We start from the raw sequence: 23,972 nt of genomic DNA on the forward strand, positions 1-23,972 counted from the left end.
CCAGGGAGGTAGTGAAGATTACACAAGCAAAGGAGCAGGTGGTGTGCTGGGAGACAGAATTTGGGAGGGGAGTCTGACAGGTTTGGTGAGGCCCCAGCAACCCGCTCAGGGCACACCCCAGCCAGCACCTAGCACTTTTAGATCCTATCCAAGAAGGGCCCAGACTGCTCAGAAGCAAGACAGGTAGCAAGTTTGGATCCAACTCAAGACGAGCTGCCAGGGGGCAGACTCTGAGCAAGAACCAACCCATCAATGCTCAGCTGGATTCCAAACCACAACTCTCCTCTGCCCATTCGTCCACAGAACCCCAACTGCAGCTGCAGGGACCCAGCTAACTTACGGCCCTAGTGCCCCTCACAAGCTACCAGCCCCGTCTGTATCCGGGAAAAGCACCTTCCTACCCTCCCAAGCCAAAAGCCTCCCTCTGTGCATAGACTAAGAGGGTGGGAGAAAGGAACCACACATAAAACCATAACCTGGAGACCAAAGGCAGAGTCAGGACTGTTTCTGCATGTGTCTCAAAAAGTGAATCAAATTAGAGGTTTCCAGTTTCACCTGAGCCCTTAAATTTACAGGGAGATCTTTAATGGTCTTCAGAAAAGACAGAGCAGAGGCAAGAATCTGTGAAAAGGGTATCATAAAAAGTAAACTCAAAAGAAAAAAGAGTAATCACTGGTCTGAGCAAGCTTATTAGATCATATTCAGGACTGAGCTACAATTCAGGAAGTAATAGGCTTCAGGGACACCCACGGGGTTCAAAGTCCTGCCTCTAGCACTTACGATGTGTGATCACGGGCAAGTTACTTTTATCTCTGAACCCTACTTCCTTGTTAACAAGTAGGGCTATCCCAGAGGATCCACAGCCAGGTTAGGGCCAACGGGCCAGCGTCTGTTCCGAGTAGCCTGTGCCTGGCCTTCCTGCTTGTTGTAAGTATTTAAACTATGACCCTTGGATACCACCGCCTTCCTCCCTCACAGGGCAGTTGTGGGAAACCGTAAAGTTCCTCTGCTTGCTGTGCCCATCGTATGGTAGCTCTGACATCATTAACTGGTGTTCTCTCCCTTCACTGGGGAAGGTCTGGAATCTGATCCTTAGGAATTAGGTCATTACAAAGCCCCATGTCACCACCCACCCTAACAGCATCCAAAATCTCCCAGATAGAAGACAGTCCCATCACAGTAGGAGGCAGGGTCATAAAAATCAAAACTGAGGCGAGGCCTCTCTCCCTGCTCTTCTGAAGATTTCTCTCCTGCCAAGGGAGGTACACCAGGCATAGAAAACACCCTGCTTCCATACAGCTACTCCCTCTTGAAGCCATCACTCACAAAGAAGGCAGGACAGGAAAGGGTTCAATGTTCAGTTTCCTTTAATGACCCCCGTCTCCCTGAAGGGCAGGTGCAGGCAGCTGGGCGGTGGCAAGAGATGTTCACTTGAAGATCTTGCCCTGATTGAAGGCTTTGCCCACATGCTGGAAGGCCCCCTCCCAGGAAAAGTACTCTCGAACCAGCGTCTGGGCCTCCTCGCTGCCAGGATCCAGTTTCCGCCATGTATATGACTCGTAGTCCACCTGCCAATCTGGACTCAGCTGGAGAGAAAAAGCCAGGTAAGAAGGATGTGGTCAGGTTATCCGATACTGTCTCACACCTGTTACTTCCAGCTCAGACAGATGTCATCAGAGCCGAGGATTCGTGTGAACATGAACTCCTTTCTGTACACATCCCTTGGACTCTCCTGAATGCTCGTCAGTCCAGGAATAAAGGAGTGTGCTTCTCGTAGCCTTGTCCCACCCTCAAGACACACACTCATACCCTACACCTTCCTCACCGGAAAGGCGAGCTCCTGGCCTCGGAAGACCCAGACTCCAGAAATGGAGCTGCTATTGTTGGTTCCAAAGAGGATGACGCTGGCAAAGGCATTCTTCCTCAGCTTGTCCAATCGCTGGAACATTCCTGAAGGGACAAGGGAGAACATTCAGCCTTGGGAATCACATCACCCACTACCTTGCCCTCTCTCCCTCTTCCCAGACCCACCCACTTCTCACCAGTGATGAGGTTGCAACTCATGAAGGTCTGGGTGAGCTCTTCAGGGAAGCGGTACTCAGAGTACCACAGGGACCAGCCATCCTTGTCAAAGTGCTCCCAAAAATACGGCAGCGCCACAGAGAGTGTGTCCTCATTGGAGTACTTGCGCTTAAATTCATCCAACACAAAGGTACTGAATGGAGGAAAAAACCAAGGAGGTCAATGTGGAAAAGGTCCTACACTAAGGCAACAAAGGGTTGCCATGCCAAAAGAACCTAAGGGCCTTTTCGCTTAAAACGTACTGGTTTAAAGGAAGAGTCTGGCAGATGTGTATAACCTAATGAGGCCTGTGAGCTGAAGGGCATGAACAGGGGCCTAAGGTACTCCCTCGCTCCCTACCCCCAGACTGAGTATGCTAGACACTTAGAGGTGGGGCTCAAAGGAGACCTGCCCCAGGAAAGGCACGGCGAACTGCTGCCCCCTGGTGGAGACGCAGGGTGAGGAGGCCTCCTCTTTTTTTCCTGGGCAGCCCCTCCCCGGGCTCTTTTCCATGAGTCACATTCAGTTACTGACTCACCCAAGTCTCTTTCCCCCACCACAGGCCTCTTCGGGTTACACACACTATGATATGACAGCAATGTAAGCAGTGAACATTTTCAAAGGGCCTCCACCCCAAATCTTACACCCATATCCTTTAGTCATTTTGCCCAGAAACAAGTTCAGATGCTGAATAACCCTTGGGTTTCAGTATCTTTGAAGCAATCTGACACGATGAGCCAAGAATGCCAGCAACAATATAGGAGAGGTCCTTCCCCTCATGGTAGGCGTTCTATTTCTTCCTTTCCAATTATAAAAATACATGCTAACTGAAGAAAATCACCTGCAATGCCAGCAAACAAGATAATTTATTTCTCACTGGTGAGTTTGCAAAGATAACGTAGTTTTGTGCCTTACACAATTTGTTCATTTAATACCATGTCATGCTATTGAGAATTCTTTGCAAATGTCCCATACACCTATTAACCCCCCTTACTGAACGTTTAATTGGCTCAATTATTCATTAGCATAAATAATACCAACAAATCCTAGAGTTAGAGACAGTTACCTCCCCTCCCTTTACAGGCAGGTTAAGTGGTGTGGCTTGCCCACAATCACAATGTAGCAGAGAATCTGCCCTTCAAATCTAGGTCCTAGGTTCCTTCCCTAATGCACAGCAGAGACCCCATCTGAGGAGCTTTAATACCTCGACCACCCAAAAAGGACTACGGATTTTTTATTCACACCCTCCGAAACTGTTCCAACTTTATTATTCATGATCGTGGATCCATTTTTTTTAAGTAACCATAAGCTCTGAATAGCTCCTGAAACAAGTTTAGCTAAAAGGCCTTAAAAGGACTAGAATTAACTCTGGACAAATCACAGCCTTGGTCTTTGAAGGCATGACCTTCGTGACATTAAAAATCCCAGGGAAAATCATCTTGCAGGCCAGCAGAGCACCATGGTGATGCACTACCAATAGGTATTAATAAACATTCCCCAGGGGCCAGGCAGGTGGCAGAGTGGTTAAGATCGTGCACTCCGCTTTGGTGGCCCAGGGTTTCACCAGTTCGGATCCTGGGTGCGAACATGGCACCGCTTGTGGGGGCATGCTGAGGCAACGTCCCACGTGCCACAACTGGAAGGACCCACAACTAAAAATAGACAACTGTGTACCAGGGGCACTTTGGGGAGAAAAAGGAAAAATAAAATCTTAAAAAAAAATCCACAAAGGATATAAGAAATGCAAAGTTTATTTAAGATTTTTTTACTGCCTGATTTATTTTCTGCCCAGAGTATAGAGACCTAATAAATGTGAAAATCTCTAGCTAATAATTAACAATACCCATGTTACAACAGCATATGTAATTTGGGTTAGTTATCACAGCTTATTTACACACACCAAAAATTCTGCTCCCTCTTGACCTGCCCCTGTGCTAGGCTCAAAGTAAATCACTTTAGCTCAAAACGAAATATATCTAAGCAGCTGCGTCCAGAGCCGTCTTGGTCTTGTACGAAGTGCCCAGAAGTAACAGCTCTCAGCTACACTCCAAGTTGCTCCCCAGAAGGGGAAGTAGCAGTTCCTAAAGGTGACTGTCCAGCACTGTGATTTTTTGCGTGTTTTTGTTTTAAAGATTGGCACCTGAGCTAACACCTGTTGCCAATCTTTTCTCTTTTTTTGCCTTCTCCTCCTCAAAGCCCCAGTACATAGTTGTATATTCTAGTTGTAGGTGCTTCTGGTTGTGCTGTGGGACGCCAACTCAGCATGGCTTGATGAGCAGTGCTGGGTCGGCACCCAGGATCGAACCTGGTGAAACCCTGGGCCACCGAAGCAGAGCGCACAAACTTAACCACTAGGCCACAGGGCCAGCCCCACTATGATGTTTTTAAGTTACAATCTTAAGCACAGCTATTATGCCCACCACCAGTGTGAGCTCCTTCACACTGGTTTATCCCATATCACGAACATTACAAAACGAGGGAGGTGAAACCCTGTTGAACCCTAACAGACCAAACTAGTGAAAGGCCGGATGGCTTTGGAAAGGTAGAATGAGAGGGTGAGCAAAGTAGAGAGAAAAAAGAACAAAGTGACCACAGAAAAGACATTCTTCATATTTCCTGAAATTCTCAGGACTTGGGGCAGTGACTGAAGAAAGATTTGATGGAAGAGAACTGGGCAAGGACTGGGTGTCGCACCTTTGTCAGACCAAAAATCTCCCTTATACTGTATTCTTTCTTCCAAGGACCCCTACATTTACTGAAAAGAGGATACAGACGACCACCCCATCTAGCTCCTTCTCCTTGAGGGGTTTAATGCCCCCAGTTTTGCAAACAATGAACCAGACAGGCACTGTGTAGACATGGCCATCGTCCTTTCTGTTAGTAAGCAATTTTTATACAACCTGGTTCATCAAAACAGCAAAAACATAAGCAAACCATTCTGACGTGGTGTCACTGCTGCTTCAGCAAAGCCAGCCCAGCAGAGCTGACACAAGGCTCCCTGCACCTTCTTGCAGCTCTCACTCTGTTAATTCAGAGGGATTTCAAATCTTAGCGAGCAGGAAAAGACCAATTTAATTCCACATCGATTTCTGTACCTGCCTACTTTCTCTGCTAGAAAGGAAGTTCCAATCTTTCCAAATACTAAATGTGTTTGGAACTTGCTTTTTACTTTTGAAATTTACCCAATTCTTGATGATAAATTCAGGAAGTTGCTGTTTTTGCAACTAAAACACGCCTTTCAATTTTGTATACACAACCTAAAATTCTGGGCCGTAGCTGTGTGTGAGGGGGACACACACACAGGCGAAAACAGGCCTTCTTGGGTCCATGTCCCCTCCAATACCCTTACCTCTTGGGCAGGTGAGCAAAGGGGTCCTTGGCTTTTGGCTCAGCAGCCAGCGCCTGCTCACATTCATCCATCTCCTCCTCAGGAGCAGGAGCAGCCGCCTTTTTCTCCTCTTTCCGCTCAGCCTGTGGCTTCTGCTTCTCCTCCCGAGAACCCTTCTCTTTCCTTGGGGTGTCCTTTTTAGGCTGGCTCTCTGCAAATTTTTTAGCTGGTGCAGAGGAAAGCAGAAGTGTCAGTGTCCTGCCTCTTTCCACATCCCTCCAAAACCAGGCAGCAAACAGGATAATGGAGGAAAGCTGGGCGAATTAAGGGATCTAGGCTCTCAGCACCCTGCCACCAGCTCACTGGACATCTCCGAGAAAGAACACAACTCTCAGCAACAAATATGCGTGCGTCGTAATTACATATAACACAAATTAACACAAATGAGAGCACATGTGCGTATAAAACAAGTTTCACAAACTAGTTACTGCATGTGATACCCTACATTCCGTGGGTCCATATGACCCAAAGGCTGGAAAGGAAATCCAAGGGTTGAGACCGAGCAAACCAGCCCAACCCTGGCAGCACAAACCAGCCCAACCCTGGCCGTACGCTCCTCAACCTCCTCAGACTTACCATCAAACTGGGCCATCTTCTCACAGAGCTTCACCTCCCCCAAGACAGCCCGGAACTGGGGCTGGTTAATGCAGGTGAGGAACCAGCGGTTGGTATTGGGGAAGGCCTGGCGGAAAGAAGGCTCCAGGACCTGCCAGGATGAAGGGTGGAAACAGAGTCAGTGAGGGAAACGTCCTGAAGAGTTTCAAGCCAGAGGCCGAGAGACCCTTGTTTTTTCCTACACCAAAGCACCACCTTCCTCTCAACCTCCCAGACAGCAGCTCCCCAGAACACCATCTTACCTTGGAGGGCTACTTCCCATTTACCTCCTCATCTCTTTTTGCCAGTCCAGTCCCATTTAATGGATGCTTGATCCCACCCTCCATTTAGTAGGAATCTACTTGGTAGCAATAATATTTATATGGTGCCTTGCTCCTTCTACAAATCTATTTCACACTTGGTTTCCAATCTTTTGAACTTCACACGTCAATAAAATTTTTTTTAAAAAAAGGTTGGGACCAACAGAGGGCTATCAATTACTCATTTTACCAAATAATAAAAACTATCTACATTAACTACACAACATATATATATACACCTACACACACACACATTACCATCAACCTTCAGAAAACCAAGAACATTCAACAGCAAAAAGCCTAACTATTATTCCAGAACGAACAGTCCTTCAAATTAAACTCAGCTTCATGAAAAACTCATTTACCTTTTTCTAGTTTGCCAAGATCAGAGGAAAAATAACGTTGTCGTGGAGACAGAACATCGCAGTCATCTCTGCTGGTTCTGCAGTACTTGGGTTCAAACTCTACTCCACCACTTACTAGCTACATGCCCTTGGGCAGGCTCCATTTTTCCTCGCCCACACACAGGCAGACTCACTGAGATGATCCCAGTAAGGCCCCTGGCACAGGGTCTGGCACGAAGTAGGTGCTTTTCTCTTTGCTATCACCTTACTATTCTGGACCTGAACCAGTCCAAGAGCTGCTATTTAGGAACCAGCAACATGTCATCTTTTTTGACCCAATAACCTCTACAACTGATTATTACTACCCTGGTTTTATAGTTTACAGATGACAAAAACAGGACTTAAGGAACTCACACACACACAGACATACACAGCCTTCTACCTCCAACTAGTAAGTTATGAAGCCAAGAAGAGAATCTAGTTCTGCCTCCAAAAGCTCCTGATGCTGAAGCTGCCATCCCTACCTCTGTCTTCACAGTTCAGCACAACTGGGCTTTCCAAGAAATATGGGAGCAAACCAAGCACCTTAGTTGCCAAACAAAAACTAAGGGCAAGAGAACGTTCCCAAACTTCTCAGGAGGAGGAGGAGGAGAAGCCATAGTGCTCAATCTTGGGATTCCCAGACACGAGCTGTCATCTCAGACTCCCTCCCGTCCAAGTCCTCAGCAGGACACACAGTAACCTGAGAGACTTGTCACTTGGTTTTTAACCCCCACCTACCCTCTGCCAACCTGATTCTTTATAAACTTCACCTGTTTGTAGAGCCACAACAGGGTGCAGACAACTGTGATGTCAGCCAGCGTAACTCGTTCGCCCACCAGAAAAGTCCTCGTCTTCAAGTGAGCATCCAGCAGCCCCAGAATTCGCCTCACCTCCTCCTTTGCGTTCTCTGTGGCCTAGTGATTTAATATGATCCAACTTATCACTCAGAAACTAAAGAACATTCAAGAGCAAGAGTGTCACAATTTCAGAATGGACAGTCCTTTAAATTAAACTCAGCTTCATGAAAAACTCGTTTACTGTTTTTTAGTGTGCCAAGATCAGAGGGAAAATAATCCCCTTCCCTCCCCTTCTCCCCCTAATAACACAACTAAGGTAGCTTTCCAGTTACTGAGTCCCAGCTCATCCCCCTGGTTTCACTGGAGTCAGATCCTACAATCACTGCAAATGTATCACGAAGGAAGCTCTCTCAGCACTAAATTTCTTCATGGTGCAGTCTGGCTTCATTCCCATTGCAACAATCATAGTCCTCTATCTTCAGATCCTAGACGGAATCGTATAGGTCATCGGCTCTAACCACTCGCCCACCATTTGGCCGGTATAACCTTCCTACAGCAGAAATCTCTCCTCTGACAGTGCATGATGTAGACACCACGTCCACAGAGTCTGACAAGGAACCCAGATGCTATCAGGAGCGCAGTGCTCCCAAATTTCACCCCGAAGATTAGGTCTTCTCATTACACACACATTCTTGGCATCTTTCTCAACCTATTTTCTTATTCCCCGACACTCAGGAGTGGATGTAATCCCTGCCCTTGACTTCTCCCCACATTCCAAGGCTCACCTGCTTGTTGTGGTGCATGATGCCCAAGGTGGGGAACACCCAGGTACTGGCTGGGGGCACTATGTCACTATCAGCAAAGCTCACCCACTGGACCACCTGGGCTGCTGCCTCTGGAGTACTTCCCCGCAGTTCTTCATTGCTCACTGCAGAGGCAGAACAAAAGGTCAGAACGTTGGAGTCATGCCAACACCAATCCAGGTCCCTGAAAAGTCCTCTCCCTGTTCACTGCGGCTCCCCCTCACCCGCGCATAGACCCCTCACCTCCAGACCCTCCCATTTCCACATTCGCTGCAAATTACCATAGTAAGCAATGGCATTGCTCTCAAACACACAGAACCCATCATCACCCTCAAATGCTGGAACCTGGGGACAAAGCAGACAAAACATAAGTAAAATACATAGTCATCTCTCACTAACCAATCCTGGGAACTGCATTGTTTTGGATACAAATTTTTATATAAGGCTGACAACTCTTGCTAACCAAACTCTTGATACTGTCTGGAACTCAGGAACCAAAAATACTTGAATAACTTGGTACCCCTTACAATCTGAATTCACATAAGAAACCCAAAAGACTTACCTATTATCAGATATTTGTATAAAACTCCTCAATCAAATAAGCAAACGGCCAGAAGCCTAGTCTTCTATCGCTATCTACAATATTCAAAGCATTACAGCATTCCTCACACTATACTTGATCTCTTCTACTCTTAGCATGGTGACCTATCTCTGTAAGCCTCTTGGGACAAGAATTCTGCTCATAGTAGGTACTTGATTTACTTGCACTGAAACAGCCAAAACTCATTCTCTCACGTAAATACAAAGTAAAAGTCTGTGAATTTTATAAAAAGTCACTGAATAGCTCTCTATTATTTCTAACTACATCTGAATCTACAATTACCTCAAAATAAAGGTTTTTTTAAAAAAAATCACTGAAACGTGGAAAAGAAAACATGGAAAGCTCCCTTTTAAAGATGGAGGCCATCTTCAGGGTGACAGACCCTTAACAACTCCTCGGGTTCTCAGGACCAAAGGCCCCTCTCCACTTCCTACTTACCTTGCCGGCAGGAAATTTACGGAGAAACTCAGGGGTGCGGTTGGTTTGGCCAAAGTGGAAGTGGGGTGGTGCGGAGAGCACGCGGACCTGAGCCCCGCTGTACTGGGCGGCGATGAGAGCCTTGAAGGCCCTCCAGTTTTCAGGATATGTGTACAGGGTCTGTGCCAGAAAGAGGAGAGGAAAAAAAAATTAGCATGAGTTGAAGAGTCCCAGTCCTAAATGTCACCTCCCAGAAGGACTTCCCTGAGTGACCCCAATCTGTTCAACTCACTCCTTTACTCCCCCTGGTGAACCACATTCCTTAGTACCTGTCATGTGTAATCAGAGTCCTCCAAAATACCAGAGGACAGAACAACACACCAACTGCTAAATAAAGCTTGTTGACAGATCTGACCTTCCATAAGGACATCTCGAGAAGCATGCTCTTCTCCTCGAATCTATCTCTAAGAAATCCAGAACTCCTAGGTCCCTCGGACTCCATCTGCCGCCAAGCATCCGCCCCTCCCTTCCCTGAGCCAGGGTTTCATTCATTGATGGTTACCGGGTGCCTGCTACTCCACTGCTGAGCCGCTCACTCCTTCCCGAGCATCTCTCTCGTCTCTAAGACACAAACCCCGACCAAGACATTCCCAGGTTCCCCTCAAAATAGCCACCGAGATCTAGAACGGCATCTCCTCTTCCTAAATCAACTCGGTCTCCCTAAAAAGCCTTTCCTGTCACGCGCAGCATCCTCCGATCCCGTCCCGCAGTGAGTTCCCTGATGTTGCCTTCACTTCTCCTATTAACCTGACCAGGGGGGTCCGACTGGTCTGACTCCACCGTCCGGAGGTTCCTCTCGCTCCCGAACTCCCCTGATGGATGACCCTCAGCCGAGGCCAGCCGTCCTTGCCCACAAAGACCCTCCTCTTCACCCTGTCCCTACTGTTGTCCCACAAAACGGTCGCAAAAGTTCTGTCAACCTGCCCAGATCCCACGTCTCGAGGCGGCAATGAACCCGAACCCCTTTCCCCGGCCCCAGACAGTCAGGACCCGGCATCTTTTTTCTCCTCTGCCCCAGACCCTTCCACCTCTTTGGCCTCCGAGAGCCCCAGCCTCAGTTCCCCTCCGGGGCCTGGAAGCCCTGCTCTCCAACAGTACGGTCTCTAGATCCTAGGTCAGCTCCCCATTCGGCTCCAGAACTCCTCTGACGCCAGCTCACCCAACTCGGGCAGAGGATGGCGTCGGATAGGGTGACCTGGCTCGCCAGAGCCGGCAAACTTACCCCAGCCGCCATGGTGATTCCGCAGAGAAAGGGGGTGGGGCTCTCGGCGCTGCCGCAAAGTAAGCCGTCAGGGAGGGAAGGGAGGGGGGAAGGGAGAGACGTGGAGAGACAGCAGCCGGAAAGCGAGGACGGCACAGACGGCATACGCACGACAGTTCGGTGTCCCGCGGCGACAGAATTGGAAAGGGAAGGGGGTGGGGTCTGCTGGCCTACGCGGAAAAGGATCGCGCCTGCGCAATGGGGCTCCGGACTAGCCCTCCCCTCAGGTACCACCAATCGGAGTCCCGAGGTGGAGATACTGGGCGCGGAGGGAGGGGAAACTGTGAGAACTAGCTGGAAAGTCGCCCCTTGGCGGCTACGTGGCACAGCTGCCAACCCGGTGCGGCGCCGCGTCCCCGAGTCGGCATTCCCCTGCGGCTTGCGGGGCCCACAGTGTAAGTGAGGCCCAGGGACGAGTGACTTGATGGGAGGTCCTGCCAAGCCCCTAACACCGTGATTGTGACGCTCAGGAGCGGAAACAACTCCTGCGGAGGTGGCGACTTGCCAAATTCCTTTTGTTCCCGCTCTGGCTTTCTAGAGCAGAGCACGTGTATCTAACCGGAGCCCAGGTCTGAAACCCTCTAAAAGTGGGATTTCCTCCCATAAACCGCCTTGCAGCCCTGGGATGCTGTTCCTACTGCGAAAAGAAAGGGGACTTAGTCCTGGAGCCTGCGACAGGGGAGGAGCCTAAGGGAGAACCCAGCCATACCCCTTCCACCTCCCGTCACTCAAGGGGGCTCACAGTTTCAGACAAATTCTGATGGGTTGCCCTTTGCCCGTGTTCAGGTCTGAAAATCTCTTACCCAATTTACCAGAGAACAGGATGAATTCCCCTAAGTGAGAGAATGAAGACCCCTGAACCCAAATTTCAGGCCCTGTCACCATTCATAAATCTGGGCAGCAAGGTCAATGTGGAGGCTAACTTGCTTCCTCTCACAGATCCTGCTCAACCCACCCACCCAGCATGTCATCGTTCAAGAACTGAGTGGGCTCCAGGGGCCAGACCAACACGTCCTGGGCACTCCCTGCAGCTGCGATAAACGGTAGGAAGGAACGAAACAGGCTGCTGCGGTGGAGGAACAGGGAGACCTCGAAGTGGCCAAAAAAGCCCTCTGAGAAGGCTGCATTATGGTCTGGGGAGAGGAAGTACTGGGTAGGGGCAGGATTATTACCAAGTGGAAATCAGAGGAAAACTGTAGTGTTTGTTAAACTAGCAGCTTTATTGCCCTTTAGGGCCCTGTCTTCACTTGAGGAGATTTCGAAGTGCTTGAGGGAGGAAAACCTGTAAGAAATGATAGAGATCAGGGAACAGGCCTTGAGCATCCTGGAGTGGGGTCACAGTGAGAGTGTGGTCAGCCTGGGAGGCAGCCGCCACAAACGTCAGAAGTGGCTCAGCCTCTGGCCTCTGTTCAGCACTGCTCAGTCCTCTCAGCTCCTGGGTCACCCGAGCCTCAGTCGCCAGCCACTCTGCTCCTGTGCCAGCACCACCTCCACCTCCTTGCTTGGTTTGATGCTGCAGGCGTCGCCGTGCACGCCTCCGCCCCTGCCACACTCGGTGCCACAAGGCACAGCGCCAGCTCACTGAGGAGAGCAACGCTCCCTTCCCTGTCTCACTCTGGGACCCTTCTCTGGCTGCCTCACGTCCTTTGGGCCCCTGTTCTGCCAGCGCTGCATGGCTTGACGGCCCTTCTTCTCCAGCAACTACATGCTTTCTGGTCATCAGGGGCGGCTCCCCTGGCTGCACAGGGCTCCACATGGCCCAGTCCTGCCCTGTCTCTCCAACCTCTATAACCATTTCTTCTACACCATCTTCGCCGTGGTCCCCTGCACATCCCTGCTGCTCCTCCTTCCCCTCCTCACAGCTTTTGTTCTGTCCATCTAGTTTCAATCTTTTGCTTGTCCCCCCCTGGGGAGACTCCCCAGTTCCACCTCCCTCTGACCGTAATCTCTTGGTGCCCTGTTCTATATGACACCCCAATGCTTCCCTTAACACCTGGACCAGGGCAGCAGTGAGCTGGGTGAAGGGAGCAGGGGGTAAGGGGATGGGTGTTGCAGACAGCAGGGAGCTAGGGGAACTGGGCTGCAGGAGGGGGAGCAGCCCCCAGTCCCGACCCCGGGAGGAACGACGCTGGTACTGGAGGCTTCGGCAGTAATTGGCTGCCGCTCGACAGCAGTTCTGTAGCCGCCCGGCCACCCGGCTGGTCACATTGGCTGCCACATTGTGACTCAGGTCAAAAGGATCCTGGAGATTCATAGGGCCGAGGCGCAGACCCTCCCAGAGATTAGAGGGCAGGCCCCCTGCCACAGGCAGTGCCTGACCCTCTCGCAGGGACAGCAGTGAGCCACGAAGATCCCAGCAAGAGACACAGGAGAAGAACTGGGCTAGCAGGGAACCTGGAGCAAGAGGAAGACCAGGGAAAAGGGGTTACCTGAAGGCCAGAGCTGAGACAAGCCCTGCACCCGGGCCATTCCCTCTGGAAGACTTTCCTTTTCCTTTCCAAGGGGTTCAGAGGAGTACCCAGAAGCCAGGCTCCTCTGATCCCTATACACAAGAAGTCAAACCTCTCTCCCCATGCCCCCAGCAGTGTCCTGCCCCAGATGCTGCTCCTTCCCCTTGCTAACAGTGTAACCTTGGGCAAGCCACTTAATTACTCCAAGCCGTGGTTTCTTCATCCGTAAAATGGCAGTAACAATATTAGCTATTGCATGAGGTTGCTGTGAGAACCATGCCTGGCACACAGTGACTGTGTGAGGTATGTTTCCTACTATTGTGATTAACATCATTTATTAGTCCTCTACCGGGCTCCCCAGACTCACTCAGGGGCTCCTTATTGGTGCTGGGCTCCAGTCTCGAGGCATCCCTGGGGAAGCTACAGTCCCAGCCATCAACCTCCACCTGTTCACCCTCACCTGTGAAAGTAAAAAAGGTGAGGGTCAGCCTGAAAGCAGGAATACGGGGGTGGAAATAGGGGTGACGACAGAGAGATCTGATTCCCAGGGTAGCTAGTGTGTCTAAGTGAGATGAAGAAGAGAGATGAAGCTAACAAGATTGAACGGGTGGACGCTGGGCTGCCGTACCTGCCTTCTGGGTGAGCTGGGCCACAGTGGGCAACACAGGAGGGTCCCTGGTCTGAAGGAAATAGATCACGAGCAAGGTCAGGGCGTAGTTATTGAGAAGGGGGCCACTCCCTGGGTAAATAATCAATAATGCCAATTAGAACAGAGGTGCCTCCAATCCCCTCCTTGGTGGTTTTCTCAACCCTGGTTCCTGTACCTGCCCATCCTTCTCTCCCTGAATCCCTGCCTTTGCCTCAACACCAACCCAGCCCCAAGTGTGTCCTGATTCATTCTCACCTGACAGCCCTCGACCCTGAGCCCAGCAGCGGAGGGTGTACACAAGGGGCCGTACTCGTCCATCCAGCTCAGAGCAGAGACTCAGGAAGCGGGAGTTATGCAGGGCCAGCCTGGGACAAAGGGAGACGGGTGTCAGGGCTTGGGAACCCTCTGAACCTATCACCCCCAGCTCTCATTCCAGACTGGCGTGCTGGGGACCAGCTGGAATAAGGCCAAAAGAGGGTTTCCAAAGTGTGTGCTGACACATTGGTCTTATGAGAGGGTGTACAAACCATCAAACATGTTTGGGAAACACTACATTCTAAAAATGTCTTGGACATTCACAGAGCATGGTATTATAAGGCTACTCAGAGCCTTTAGTGTGCAAAGAAACAGACAGAAAGGGACGGAGACAGGGAAGACAGGAGAAAGAGAGGGAAGGTGGCAGTGGAGGAGAGGCAGGGAAGGGAGAAACCTGTGTGTTTAATTTAGCATTTCCCAAACATATTCAACCATGTAACTCTTTTCTAAATCTCTTAAAAATAATATTCCGAGAAACACACTTTACGAACACTGACATGGAAGCCAGACAGGAGGTGAGTGGCAGAAAGAGGGACGGGACCAAACAAGGATACCCTCGAGGCCCAGCAGGTGTGGGACGGTTCCACACCAGGGCTCCCTCCTCAGCCACCTCTGAATGCTCAGCTGGCCTTCCCCGACCACCCCGCTAAACAAAGGTACCGGTTACTGAGGGAGACGTCACCATGGAGACCTGAAGGCCGATGGCAGAACTTGACTACAGGACGTCGGGCAGAGGGCACAGTTTGGACTCGGTACACTCCAGGGACACAGCCCCGAAGAATGGATCCTACCAGCTCCAGCATGGCTACACCCTCTGTCTTCTCCCCATTCGGGGCCTCTGCTAGTTCCAGAGACTTCCCTGGGTCCCCCTCGCCCCGGTCCTCCTGCAGTGGTGAGGCTGGAGGCAGGGACTGGGGAGAGGCGAGGGTCTCAGAGGCCAAAGCAGAGTCCGGAGTCCGGGGTGCCAGGGAGGAGGATGGGATTTCAAAGTCCAGGGCTTCCGAGTCTTGAGGAGAAGCTGGAGGCTGCGAGTCTGGAGGGGAGGCTGGGGTGCCAGCCAGGGCTTGAGGATCCAGTGGGGATGCAAGGGCCGAGTCCAAGGACGGAGACTCAGGAGCCTTTGGGGCTGGCTGGGGATAGAAATGAGCTGAGTGAGTGCCTCCCCTGCTGTCCCCCAACCCAGGAACATTCCCATCCCCAAGAGATATCTGTTACTTACTGCTTATGTGCCAGGCCCTATTCTTAGGGCTTTATATATATTAACTCATTTAATCCTCACAGTTTTTTTAAATTAAAAATAACCTTTTAATGCCATAAAATCAATGGTCTGTATTCTGCAAAAATGCCATTGTCACCAAGGAGAAAAAAGGTAGAGGAACTGTTCCAGATTAAAGAAGACTAAAGAGACAACACAACAGTTCATTGGCAGGGTAGCTGACCCGGTTGGAGAACGCATTGTAGATTAAAGTCTGGTAAAGCTGTACACTTGTACCAGTGGAGCACTTCCTCAACTTGACAATCATGCTGTGGTTGTACACTAGAACACCTTGGTTCTTAGGTGCTACACACTGCAATAGAAAGGCGTAAAGAAGCATGATGGATGCAACCTACTCTCGATGATTCAGAAAATATAAATGGTGTGTAGACAGAATGATAAAAGAAATTTTATTTTAAACATAACCCCTTTTGTGGGGCAGAAAGTATCAGGAACTCTACTTTCTGCTCAATTTTGCTGTGAAACTAAAACTGTTCTAAAAAATAAAGGCTTTTAAAAAAATAATAACCCTTTCCCATTCCACAAACAGAATCTGTACATTAAATGTTAGAAAATACAGAGAAGCAAAAACTTAACCCGAAAATTGCCTTACTGTATGTCCTTTTATATATATTTTTTCCAAAATAAGATAAGATACACACCATTTTGAAATCTGGTGTTTTCCTGTTATAAATGCCATCTATCCCATGTCAATTCATTTTTATCCTATTGAATACCCAGCCACATTCACAATTCTCTAATTACAATAACCCTTTCAGGTGGGTCCCCTTGTCCCTATTTTACAGATAAGGAACTGAGGCCTGAGAGGTAACTGTTTGCCCAGAGTCACATGACCATTCCCACTGACTCTTCCCAACTGCCTCCCTGGTCACTCACCTGGGGCTCTTCCAAGTCACCCAGATCCAGGAAGAGGTCAAGATCACAGCCATGGACATCAAAGCTGTTTATGGAAGAGCCAAAAGGATGGACCACACAGCCTGTGTGCCGAGCAGAGAATAAAGGTCAACAGACATTAGGGAAAAGTAGAGGGCAGAAGAACATAATGGGGCGTGAAGGTGGAGGAGCAACCGAACAAACACCACTAGCTGAGGGGGGACTGGGGTGCAGACACTGGGGAGGGAAGGACAGGAAGGGCACAGATACAGCTGAGGGAGGCGACTCACCAGGGAAGAACTCTGTGAAGACCTCCTGCATCAGGGCCACCACCAGGCTCCGAAGCTGCCGCTCAGCCTCGGACAACTCCCTCAGCCCCACGAGCTTTACCATTTGTGCCCCAACGTCTGGGGCCTCAGCGAGTGCTTTGGCCAGCTGGTGACTGTCAGGGGCCGCCCCTTTGGGGGATTTGGAGGCAGGGCTCTGGAACTCTTTCTGCTCCCGTGGCCGGACCCGCAGGCGATGTCCTCCCAGGCTGTGCTGGGGCTGTGACAGGACAGCTTCCCGGGCACCCACGTCCCCCATCTCCACGATGGCAAACACTCCCTGGCAAACCACAACAGGGGCAGGGATGATGGTTTTAGAACCAAGAATCCAAACACACAGTCTCACAGTGGGTGAGAATCTTTGAAGTGGGGACCACCCTATAAATTGAGAATATTTGCTTAATGTTTCTCTAACAGGGAGCATATTTAGAAAAGCAATTCTCTCCCTCACTTCTATCCCACACATTTTACTCTCACCCCAGCCTGCCTCTGAAAATCTCATTTGACCTGTTTCACTGTCCCCTCCTCTTCCCAGTGATGTGATTTCACTGTTAGACCATGACTCATAAACCCCCAACTTTTCCTGCTTTAATTAGACTCTTTTGTTTTTTAAAGACTTTTTTTAAACGATTTTATTTTTCCTTTTTCTCCCAAAGCCCCCCGGTACATAGTTGTGTATTTTTAGTTGTGGATCCTTCTAGTTGTGGCACGTGGGATGCTGCCTCAGCATGGCCCGAAGAGCGGTGTCATGTCCGCACCCAGGATTCAAACTGGCAGGACCCTGGGCCACCGAGGAAGAGTGCAAGAACCCAACCACTTGGCCATGGGGCCGGCCCATAGACTCTTAACATTAAGAATCCATGTAATGAGCACTGTGCCAGACATAAATATAAACACATAAACCCTATCTTTGACAAATTTACCATCTAGGAATAACAGCGATATGACAGCATGCTGCTATGATTTGGCTGAGTTCACTTATTTACTGTTTTTTGGGGTTTTTTGTGGGTTTTTTTTAAGGAAGATTGGCCCTGAGCTAACATCTGCTGCCAATCCTCCTCTTTTTGCTGAGGAAGATTGGCCCTGAGCTAACATCCGTGCCCATATCCCTCTATTTTATATGTGGAACGCCTGCCACAGTGTGGCTTGATGAGTGGTGCATAGGTCCGAGCCAGGGATCTGAACTGGTGAACGCCTAACCGCCGAAGCAGAGTGAGCGAACTTAACCACTATGCCACCAGGCCGGCCCCTGATTTGGCTGAGTTCAATGAAATTCTTTAGGCCATTTTTTTTTAAAAGGTAAAATGTTAGCAGGAGCAGGAAAAAATATGACTGCTTTGTGGCAAAAGTTCACTATTCTTTTATATTCTCTTCAGTGGTAAAGCTCGAGCCTCATCCTGCTTATAAAAAGGTACCCTCAGGGCTGGCCCCATGACTGAGTGGTTAAGTTCATGTGCTCCACTTCAGTGGCCCAGGGTTTCACCAGTTTGGATCCTGGGCACGAACATGGCACCACTCATCAGGCCATGCTGAGGTGGCGTCCCACATAGCACAACCAGAAGGACCCACAACTAGAAGATACAGCTGTGTACTTGGGGGCTTTGGGGAGAAGAAGAAAAAAGAAAGAAAGAAGACTGGCATCAGATGTTAGCTCAGGTGCCAATCTTTAAAAAGAAAAGATACCCTCTACAGTAATCAAGACATTGTAGTACTGGCAATAAGACAGGCATTCCAATGAAGGGAATGTTGTTGAGGCTCCAGAAATAAACCCGTATATCTATCATCAACTGTTTTCAACAAAGGTGCCAAGACCATTCAATGGCAAAAGAATAGTCTTCTCAACACATGGTGCTGGGACACTGGATAGCCAGATGCAAAAGAATAATGTTAGACCCCTACATCACACCATATAAAAAATTAACTGGCGGGGGGGCGGCGGCCAGCCACATGGCTGAGTGGTTAAGTTTGCGCACTCCACTTCAGCGGCCCAGGGTTTCGCCAGTTTGAATCCTGGGTGCAGACATGGAACCGCTCAAGCCATGCTGAGGCAGAATCACACATGTCACAACTAGAAGGACCTACAACTAAAAATACACAACTATGTACCAGGGGAGCTTTGGGAGAAAAAGGAAAAAAAATAAAATCTTAAAAAAAAAATTAACTGGGGGGACGGCTTCCCCAGCACACAGGCCTGAATTATGGATGGGGAAAGAGTGATAATGAGTATGCAGTTTCTTTTTGGGGTGATGAAACATTCTGGAATTATACAGTAGTGATCGTTGCAGAACTTTGTAAATATACTCACAACCACTGAAATGTATACTTTAAAAGGATGAATTTTATGCTGTGTGATATCACACATGTGCCCTTCCTACCCTCACTTCTACTTTTATGCCAAAGAGAGCAAAGAACCAAAGTGAAACCAAGGAGAAAGGCAACCACTTGGACCTGCCCAGGCCAATCTTCTGACTCCGAGGAATCACGCGGCTCACCAGGCTGCAGTTCAACTCCAAGTGTGCAACCAAAGCCCCAGCTAGAAATTAGGTGTCTCTATGCCTGGCCTTGTCTCTGTGTACATATTCCTCTCAGGAAGCACACGGAAGGCATTAGGGAGGGAGGGATTAGCAGATTCAGAAGCCTGTATCCTGGACATTCATCTCGTCTCAATAGCAGCATCCCCAGCTAGTCACCATTTAATGAGGGCTTATTATAAACCAAGCTGTTCGTAGAAGCTATTTCTAAGTCTCATAAGACCCCTAAAAAGTATGTATTATTATTCCCATTTTAAAAATTAAGAAAATAAAACTCAGAGAGCTTAAGTAACTTGTAACTGCCTCCCAAGTAGGGGCTCAAACCCCCAAATCTCCAACTTTCCAGCGATGATCTCCCTCAAGGAAATGTCGTGGAGATTAAATGAGATATTGTATATAAAGTACTTAGCACTAATTTGTACATAGTAATTGCTCAATAAAAATTTTAATCATTATTGTTATAATAATTAAAAGCCTCAGAAACTTTAAGTTCAGGAAAAGACCATTCTTTACAACTGAAATAAATATGACCAAAAATGGGGACATGGAGCTTTCTGAAGAAGTAACCTGAGGCAGACACTGCCAACTGCCCACCAATACACATTCTCCCTTTCTTCCTTACTAACAGAACCCCAATTTTTGTTCAGAAGGGAAAAGTGCCCAGCTAAAAAAAAGCTACATTTCCCAGGCTTGCCTGTAGCTAGGGGTAACTATGCAATAGAGTTCTGACCAATGAGATATAAGCAGAAGTCTACTGAAGAGGCCTCTGGAAAAGGTATCCTTCCGGGAAATAAAGAAAAGGGAGGAGGGTTCAGCTCAGCTGACCATACCTTTTATACTCTGCCCTTCAACTTATCCCTTCTTCTTGCCATAGGATGTGGAAGCAGCATTATTACAATTCTGAAGTGAGAGCCACGTACCAATAATGACAGAGCAGGAAAACAGGAAAACCCTGCACAGCTCAGGTCTGGACTTCTTGTTCCAAGAGAACAATTAAACCCCTTTTATTGAAGCCATTGTGGGTCAGCTGCTGACTGCAATCTCTTAAGAAAAACAGACCCCACTCTATCCTAAGAGAAGACCTGGGCTGCTAAGGAGATTTGGGATCACCTGAGCCACCCCTTCAGAACTAGAGGGCAGTCTCAGAATACAGTATAACCACAGAACACAGCACCACAACAGTGAACTTTTTCCAAGAGACTACAGAGAAACTGACAAAAGGTCTGCATGGAAGCAAGACAAAAAGGACCACCAAGAACAAGCTTGTTTGTCTAGCACTGTCCAGAGGACAGGGTGTTCTGACCAGATAATCAGTACCTCTCAGTATAAGTTACTAAACTGCTAACTGGGCTATCAACCAGTCTCTTGGAGGGTTAGGAGACAACTCCCAAAGTTGTGGTCACTGTAATTACTCACTGAATGTCTACTTTCTCCACTAAACTGTAAGCTCTGTGCAAGGAGGGGGCGCATATATCCTATCACTACTCAGAATGCAGCTCTAGGGGCCGGCCTGGTGGTGTAGTGGTTAAGTTCGCACGCTCCACTTCAGCAGCCTGGGGTTTGTGAGTTTGGATCCTTGGCACGGACCTATACACCACTTGTCAAGCCATGCTGTGGTGGTGTCCCACATACAAAATAGAGGAAGACTGGCAAAGAGGTTAGCTCAGGGCCAATCTTCCTCACAAAAAATAAAATAAGAATGCAGCTCTAAGCACAGTGCCTGTTACAAAGTTAGCAGTTAGTAAATATTTCGCAAATAAAAGACTGATGGAAGAAATAAATGATGAACAAGTCCCCCAATGACTAAATCTGGTGAACTGATAAAATCCAAGCAGGGGCTGGGTTGGGGAGGGGCTCACAACGCTGGATTAGCCCAAGTACTGAAGAAGAGTCCACCGAGAAGCCACACTAGACACCAGCTCAAACAGGCTGCTGGCTTCTCTCTCTTGTTTCTTTCGATATGCAGCACACCTGACTCATTCTTTACACGGAGAGCCATTCACTCTACCTTGTCCTTGTCCATGACAACACTGGCCACAGATCCAAATGCTTGGAAGTACTCAGAGAGCTGAGCAGAATCCACATCCCGGGGAAAGCCACTGACAAACACACTTCGAAGTCCCTGGGCCTTTCGGGCAGCTCTTAGTTCTACCAGGTGCCGGTGCTTCCGGCCTCCCAGGTGGGCATGTAGGCTGGGTCCTGCAAAGACAAATGTGAGACAAAAACATCTGAATTACTCTTCAGTGTACCTACTCCCTGACTCTTCTCTGCGTGCCTAAATCCTACTGATCCTTCAAAGCCAGAGAAAGTGTGACCTTTGAATACACAAAGTTCTGACTCCTCTCACCTTCCTCTCTTGTCCATTTGTCTTTATAGGGTATTCCCTCTAAGTAGTTCCCAGGAGAAATGGCTACACTACAAGAATTTCTTAAACCATCTGTAAGTGCTAGGTAGAGGAGTATCTGCAAATTGTAAAGAAATGAACAGGTAACTTATCCAGGTCATACAAAGAACTAAATAAATCAGGACCCTAGACTATTCCCCATGGATCATCTCTGGGTATGGTGTAGAGATTCCAAGTGCAGGATCTGAAGTCACATTGCCCAAGTTCAAACCCCAGCTTTGTCAAACTGTGTGAGATCTTGGGGAAGTTACTTAACCTCTCTCTGCATCAGTTTCCTCAGATACAAAAGGGAGATAATAGGGTCCGGCCCTGCGGCACAGTGGTTAAGTGCGCATGTTCCGATTTGGCGGCCCGGGGTTCACTCGTTTGGATCCCGGGTGGGGGACACGGCACCGCTTGGCACACCATGCTGTGGCAGGCGTCCCACGTATAAAGTAGAGGAAGATGGGCATGGATGTTAGCTCAGGGCCAGTCTTCCTCAGGAAAAAGAGGATTGGCAGTAATTAGCTCAGGGCTAATCTTCCTCAAAAAGGAAAAAAAGGGAGATAATAATCGTACCTACTACATATGTATTATTCACATATAGCACATGGCAGAGAGTCTGGTACATGGTGAATGTGGGAAAAACTTGCTGCTATTATGATTTTTATTATATTTTGAGTCAGCTGCTTGATGTCACCAATGTAGATGTGGGGCCAAGGAAGACTATCTTGGAGTTCTGGCTTGCCCTTCAGGACAAATAGTGCCATTTACAAAGAAAAAGAACAGAAGATCCTGTTTATGGAAGATCAGGATTTCAAACTTCAAAAGTGGAATCTGAGGTTTCATTGAGCCCCTTGCGCAGTCACACAAGGACTTCGTTTACTTTTCCAAACCCACCGTTCAGGCGTGCAAGCCATGCTACTTCACCCATCTCTGCCTTTGGGTAGCTCCTCTGTAGGGCCTCCCTGACTTACTACCTTCTCTGTGATGCCACAGCTCTCCAAACATATCTGTAGAGCACTGAAATTGTCTCCATCTCTAGATGGAGAGCTCCTTCATCTCTGAATACCCTCTCCCCACCCTAGAGCCTGGCAGGCACAAAGGGAATGTTCAATAGATGACGGTTAAAGCGGGAATAAAATAACGAGGCTTTCGTCGTGGAGATTTCGGACACCGGGAAGGAGCGGAGTAAGGTGGTGGGACTTTGCTCACTCTCTAATCCCTTCGGACGGGCGGAGTGAAAACGGAGGTGAGTGACCCTACCAACTGACTTGACAAGAACTATGATCTATAACCGTAACTTTCGCTAAGACCCAGAGACGAAGCCCACAGCCACCCCCCTCTCTAGCCACCGCTTACGGTTGGCTGTAGTCACGTGGCAGAGGCAGCAGCGGAAACCCCCACGCGGCAGCGATTCGACATCCGAATCCACCGCTGCCATCGCGACTCTCCGGTACCAACAAAATGCAACCACTCCTGCCACCACAGGAATCGACTCCTACAAACCGTAACGCGCTCGGAAGCAACTTCCGCCAGTTCAATAGGAAGTGACGTAGCACCGGCCAATCGCGCGGGCACACTCCTCCGGAAACCAAGCTTCTTCGACTCAGGGTTCCGTTTCCAGACTGTGTTAACCTAACTGGCTTTAGGAAAAGCGGCCCATCTACGATGCTTATCTGCATGCGGTAAGCCGATTGGTGTGCTCTGGACTGTTCAGGCGTTGATTGGCCGAAAGAATCGTGAATATTCATAACAGAAGCCACAAAGGCAGGCGCCGGTTTGCGGTCGGGGCCAGCTTCTTGACAGCCGGCCGCTTCCTCGCTGGGTGGTCGTGGCCAGGCTGTGCCCTCCTTCAGGCGACAGGAGAGCCCTGCGCGGCTGTATCCTCAACCCTATATTACCTAGCGAATAAAGGCGGAGGATGAGCAGCCTCTACGAAGCCCAGGGCTGCCCCTGGATTCTCGAACTCCTCAGGGCGTTACTCTTTCCCTCTGCCCTCGATCCTCCCCCGAAACGGGTGTTCTGCGACCCCTTCCTAGCCTTGGTTGGGGAGCTAGACCCCCACCGGGCATCTTGCGGACTCCATCTTGGGGGGCCACAGCCAGATCGCTGCAGTCCTGGTGAGCCGGGCTTTCCTTCCGCAATAGTGGGTTGCACGGAGGGTCCTCAGGAGGCGCCAGAGCCACGGGCCCACTTCGAGGCATGCGATGGAACCTACTACGGTGGCCACCATATAAGTGAAGACATTGGACGATGCTGCTTTGCCCCACACTGGGATAGTGGTCAGCTTCTCCCGACATCACTGAGGTGTTGGCTCAGGACGGGGAGAGAGTAAGGGAACTGGGGAGGCCCTAGGGACAGAGACCATGAGATGGAGGAGACTATCTGATGGGCTAAGCAGCTCTTGCTGTTGATCAGCCCACAACTTTGGACTGTGGAAAGAGGAGTGGACCTGAGGCAGTCATCTCAAGGTCTGTA

General features: G+C 49.2%; 2 protein-coding genes and 1 long non-coding RNA gene across 5 annotated transcripts; 1 reads left to right on the plus strand and 2 right to left on the minus strand.

Annotated features, from left to right (window-relative positions):
* Nucleotides 1–1,349: 1,349 nt before the first annotated feature.
* EEF1G (eukaryotic translation elongation factor 1 gamma) lies at nucleotides 1,350–10,900 on the minus strand. Its single transcript, XM_008532157.2, has 10 exons — nucleotides 10,650–10,900; nucleotides 9,389–9,547; nucleotides 8,631–8,694; nucleotides 8,332–8,474; nucleotides 7,520–7,663; nucleotides 6,026–6,155; nucleotides 5,411–5,615; nucleotides 2,043–2,215; nucleotides 1,826–1,950; nucleotides 1,350–1,586 (listed from the first exon to the last, which is right to left on the minus strand). The coding sequence occupies exons 1-10, from the start codon at nucleotides 10,791–10,793 to the stop codon at nucleotides 1,428–1,430; spliced, it is 1,446 nt and encodes a 481-aa protein (XP_008530379.1). The 5' UTR covers nucleotides 10,794–10,900; the 3' UTR covers nucleotides 1,350–1,427.
* Nucleotides 10,901–10,958: 58 nt separating this feature from the next.
* On the plus strand, nucleotides 10,959–15,421 carry LOC139074472 (uncharacterized). Its single transcript, XR_011524107.1, has 2 exons — nucleotides 10,959–11,083; nucleotides 11,628–15,421. It is a non-coding gene; the product is annotated as an uncharacterized lncRNA (long non-coding RNA).
* TUT1 (terminal uridylyl transferase 1, U6 snRNA-specific) lies at nucleotides 11,888–23,457 on the minus strand. 3 transcript variants are annotated; one of them, XM_008532164.2, is made up of 9 exons: nucleotides 22,854–23,457; nucleotides 21,117–21,307; nucleotides 16,542–16,857; nucleotides 16,255–16,355; nucleotides 14,763–15,232; nucleotides 14,043–14,152; nucleotides 13,767–13,877; nucleotides 13,506–13,598; nucleotides 11,888–13,082 (listed from the first exon to the last, which is right to left on the minus strand). In XM_008532164.2, the coding sequence occupies exons 1-9, from the start codon at nucleotides 22,933–22,935 to the stop codon at nucleotides 11,932–11,934; spliced, it is 2,625 nt and encodes an 874-aa protein (XP_008530386.1). In that variant the 5' UTR covers nucleotides 22,936–23,457; the 3' UTR covers nucleotides 11,888–11,931. The 3 variants fall into 3 exon arrangements, with proteins under 3 accessions (XP_008530386.1, XP_070421269.1, XP_070421270.1); XM_070565168.1 differs by having other exon boundaries at nucleotides 22,392–22,874; XM_070565169.1 differs by having other exon boundaries at nucleotides 22,707–22,857.
* Between the last annotated feature and the right edge of the window lie 515 nt (nucleotides 23,458–23,972).

This window comes from Equus przewalskii, chromosome 11 (assembly GCF_037783145.1).
Source record: "Equus przewalskii isolate Varuska chromosome 11, EquPr2, whole genome shotgun sequence".
Lineage (NCBI taxonomy): Eukaryota > Metazoa > Chordata > Mammalia > Perissodactyla > Equidae > Equus > Equus przewalskii.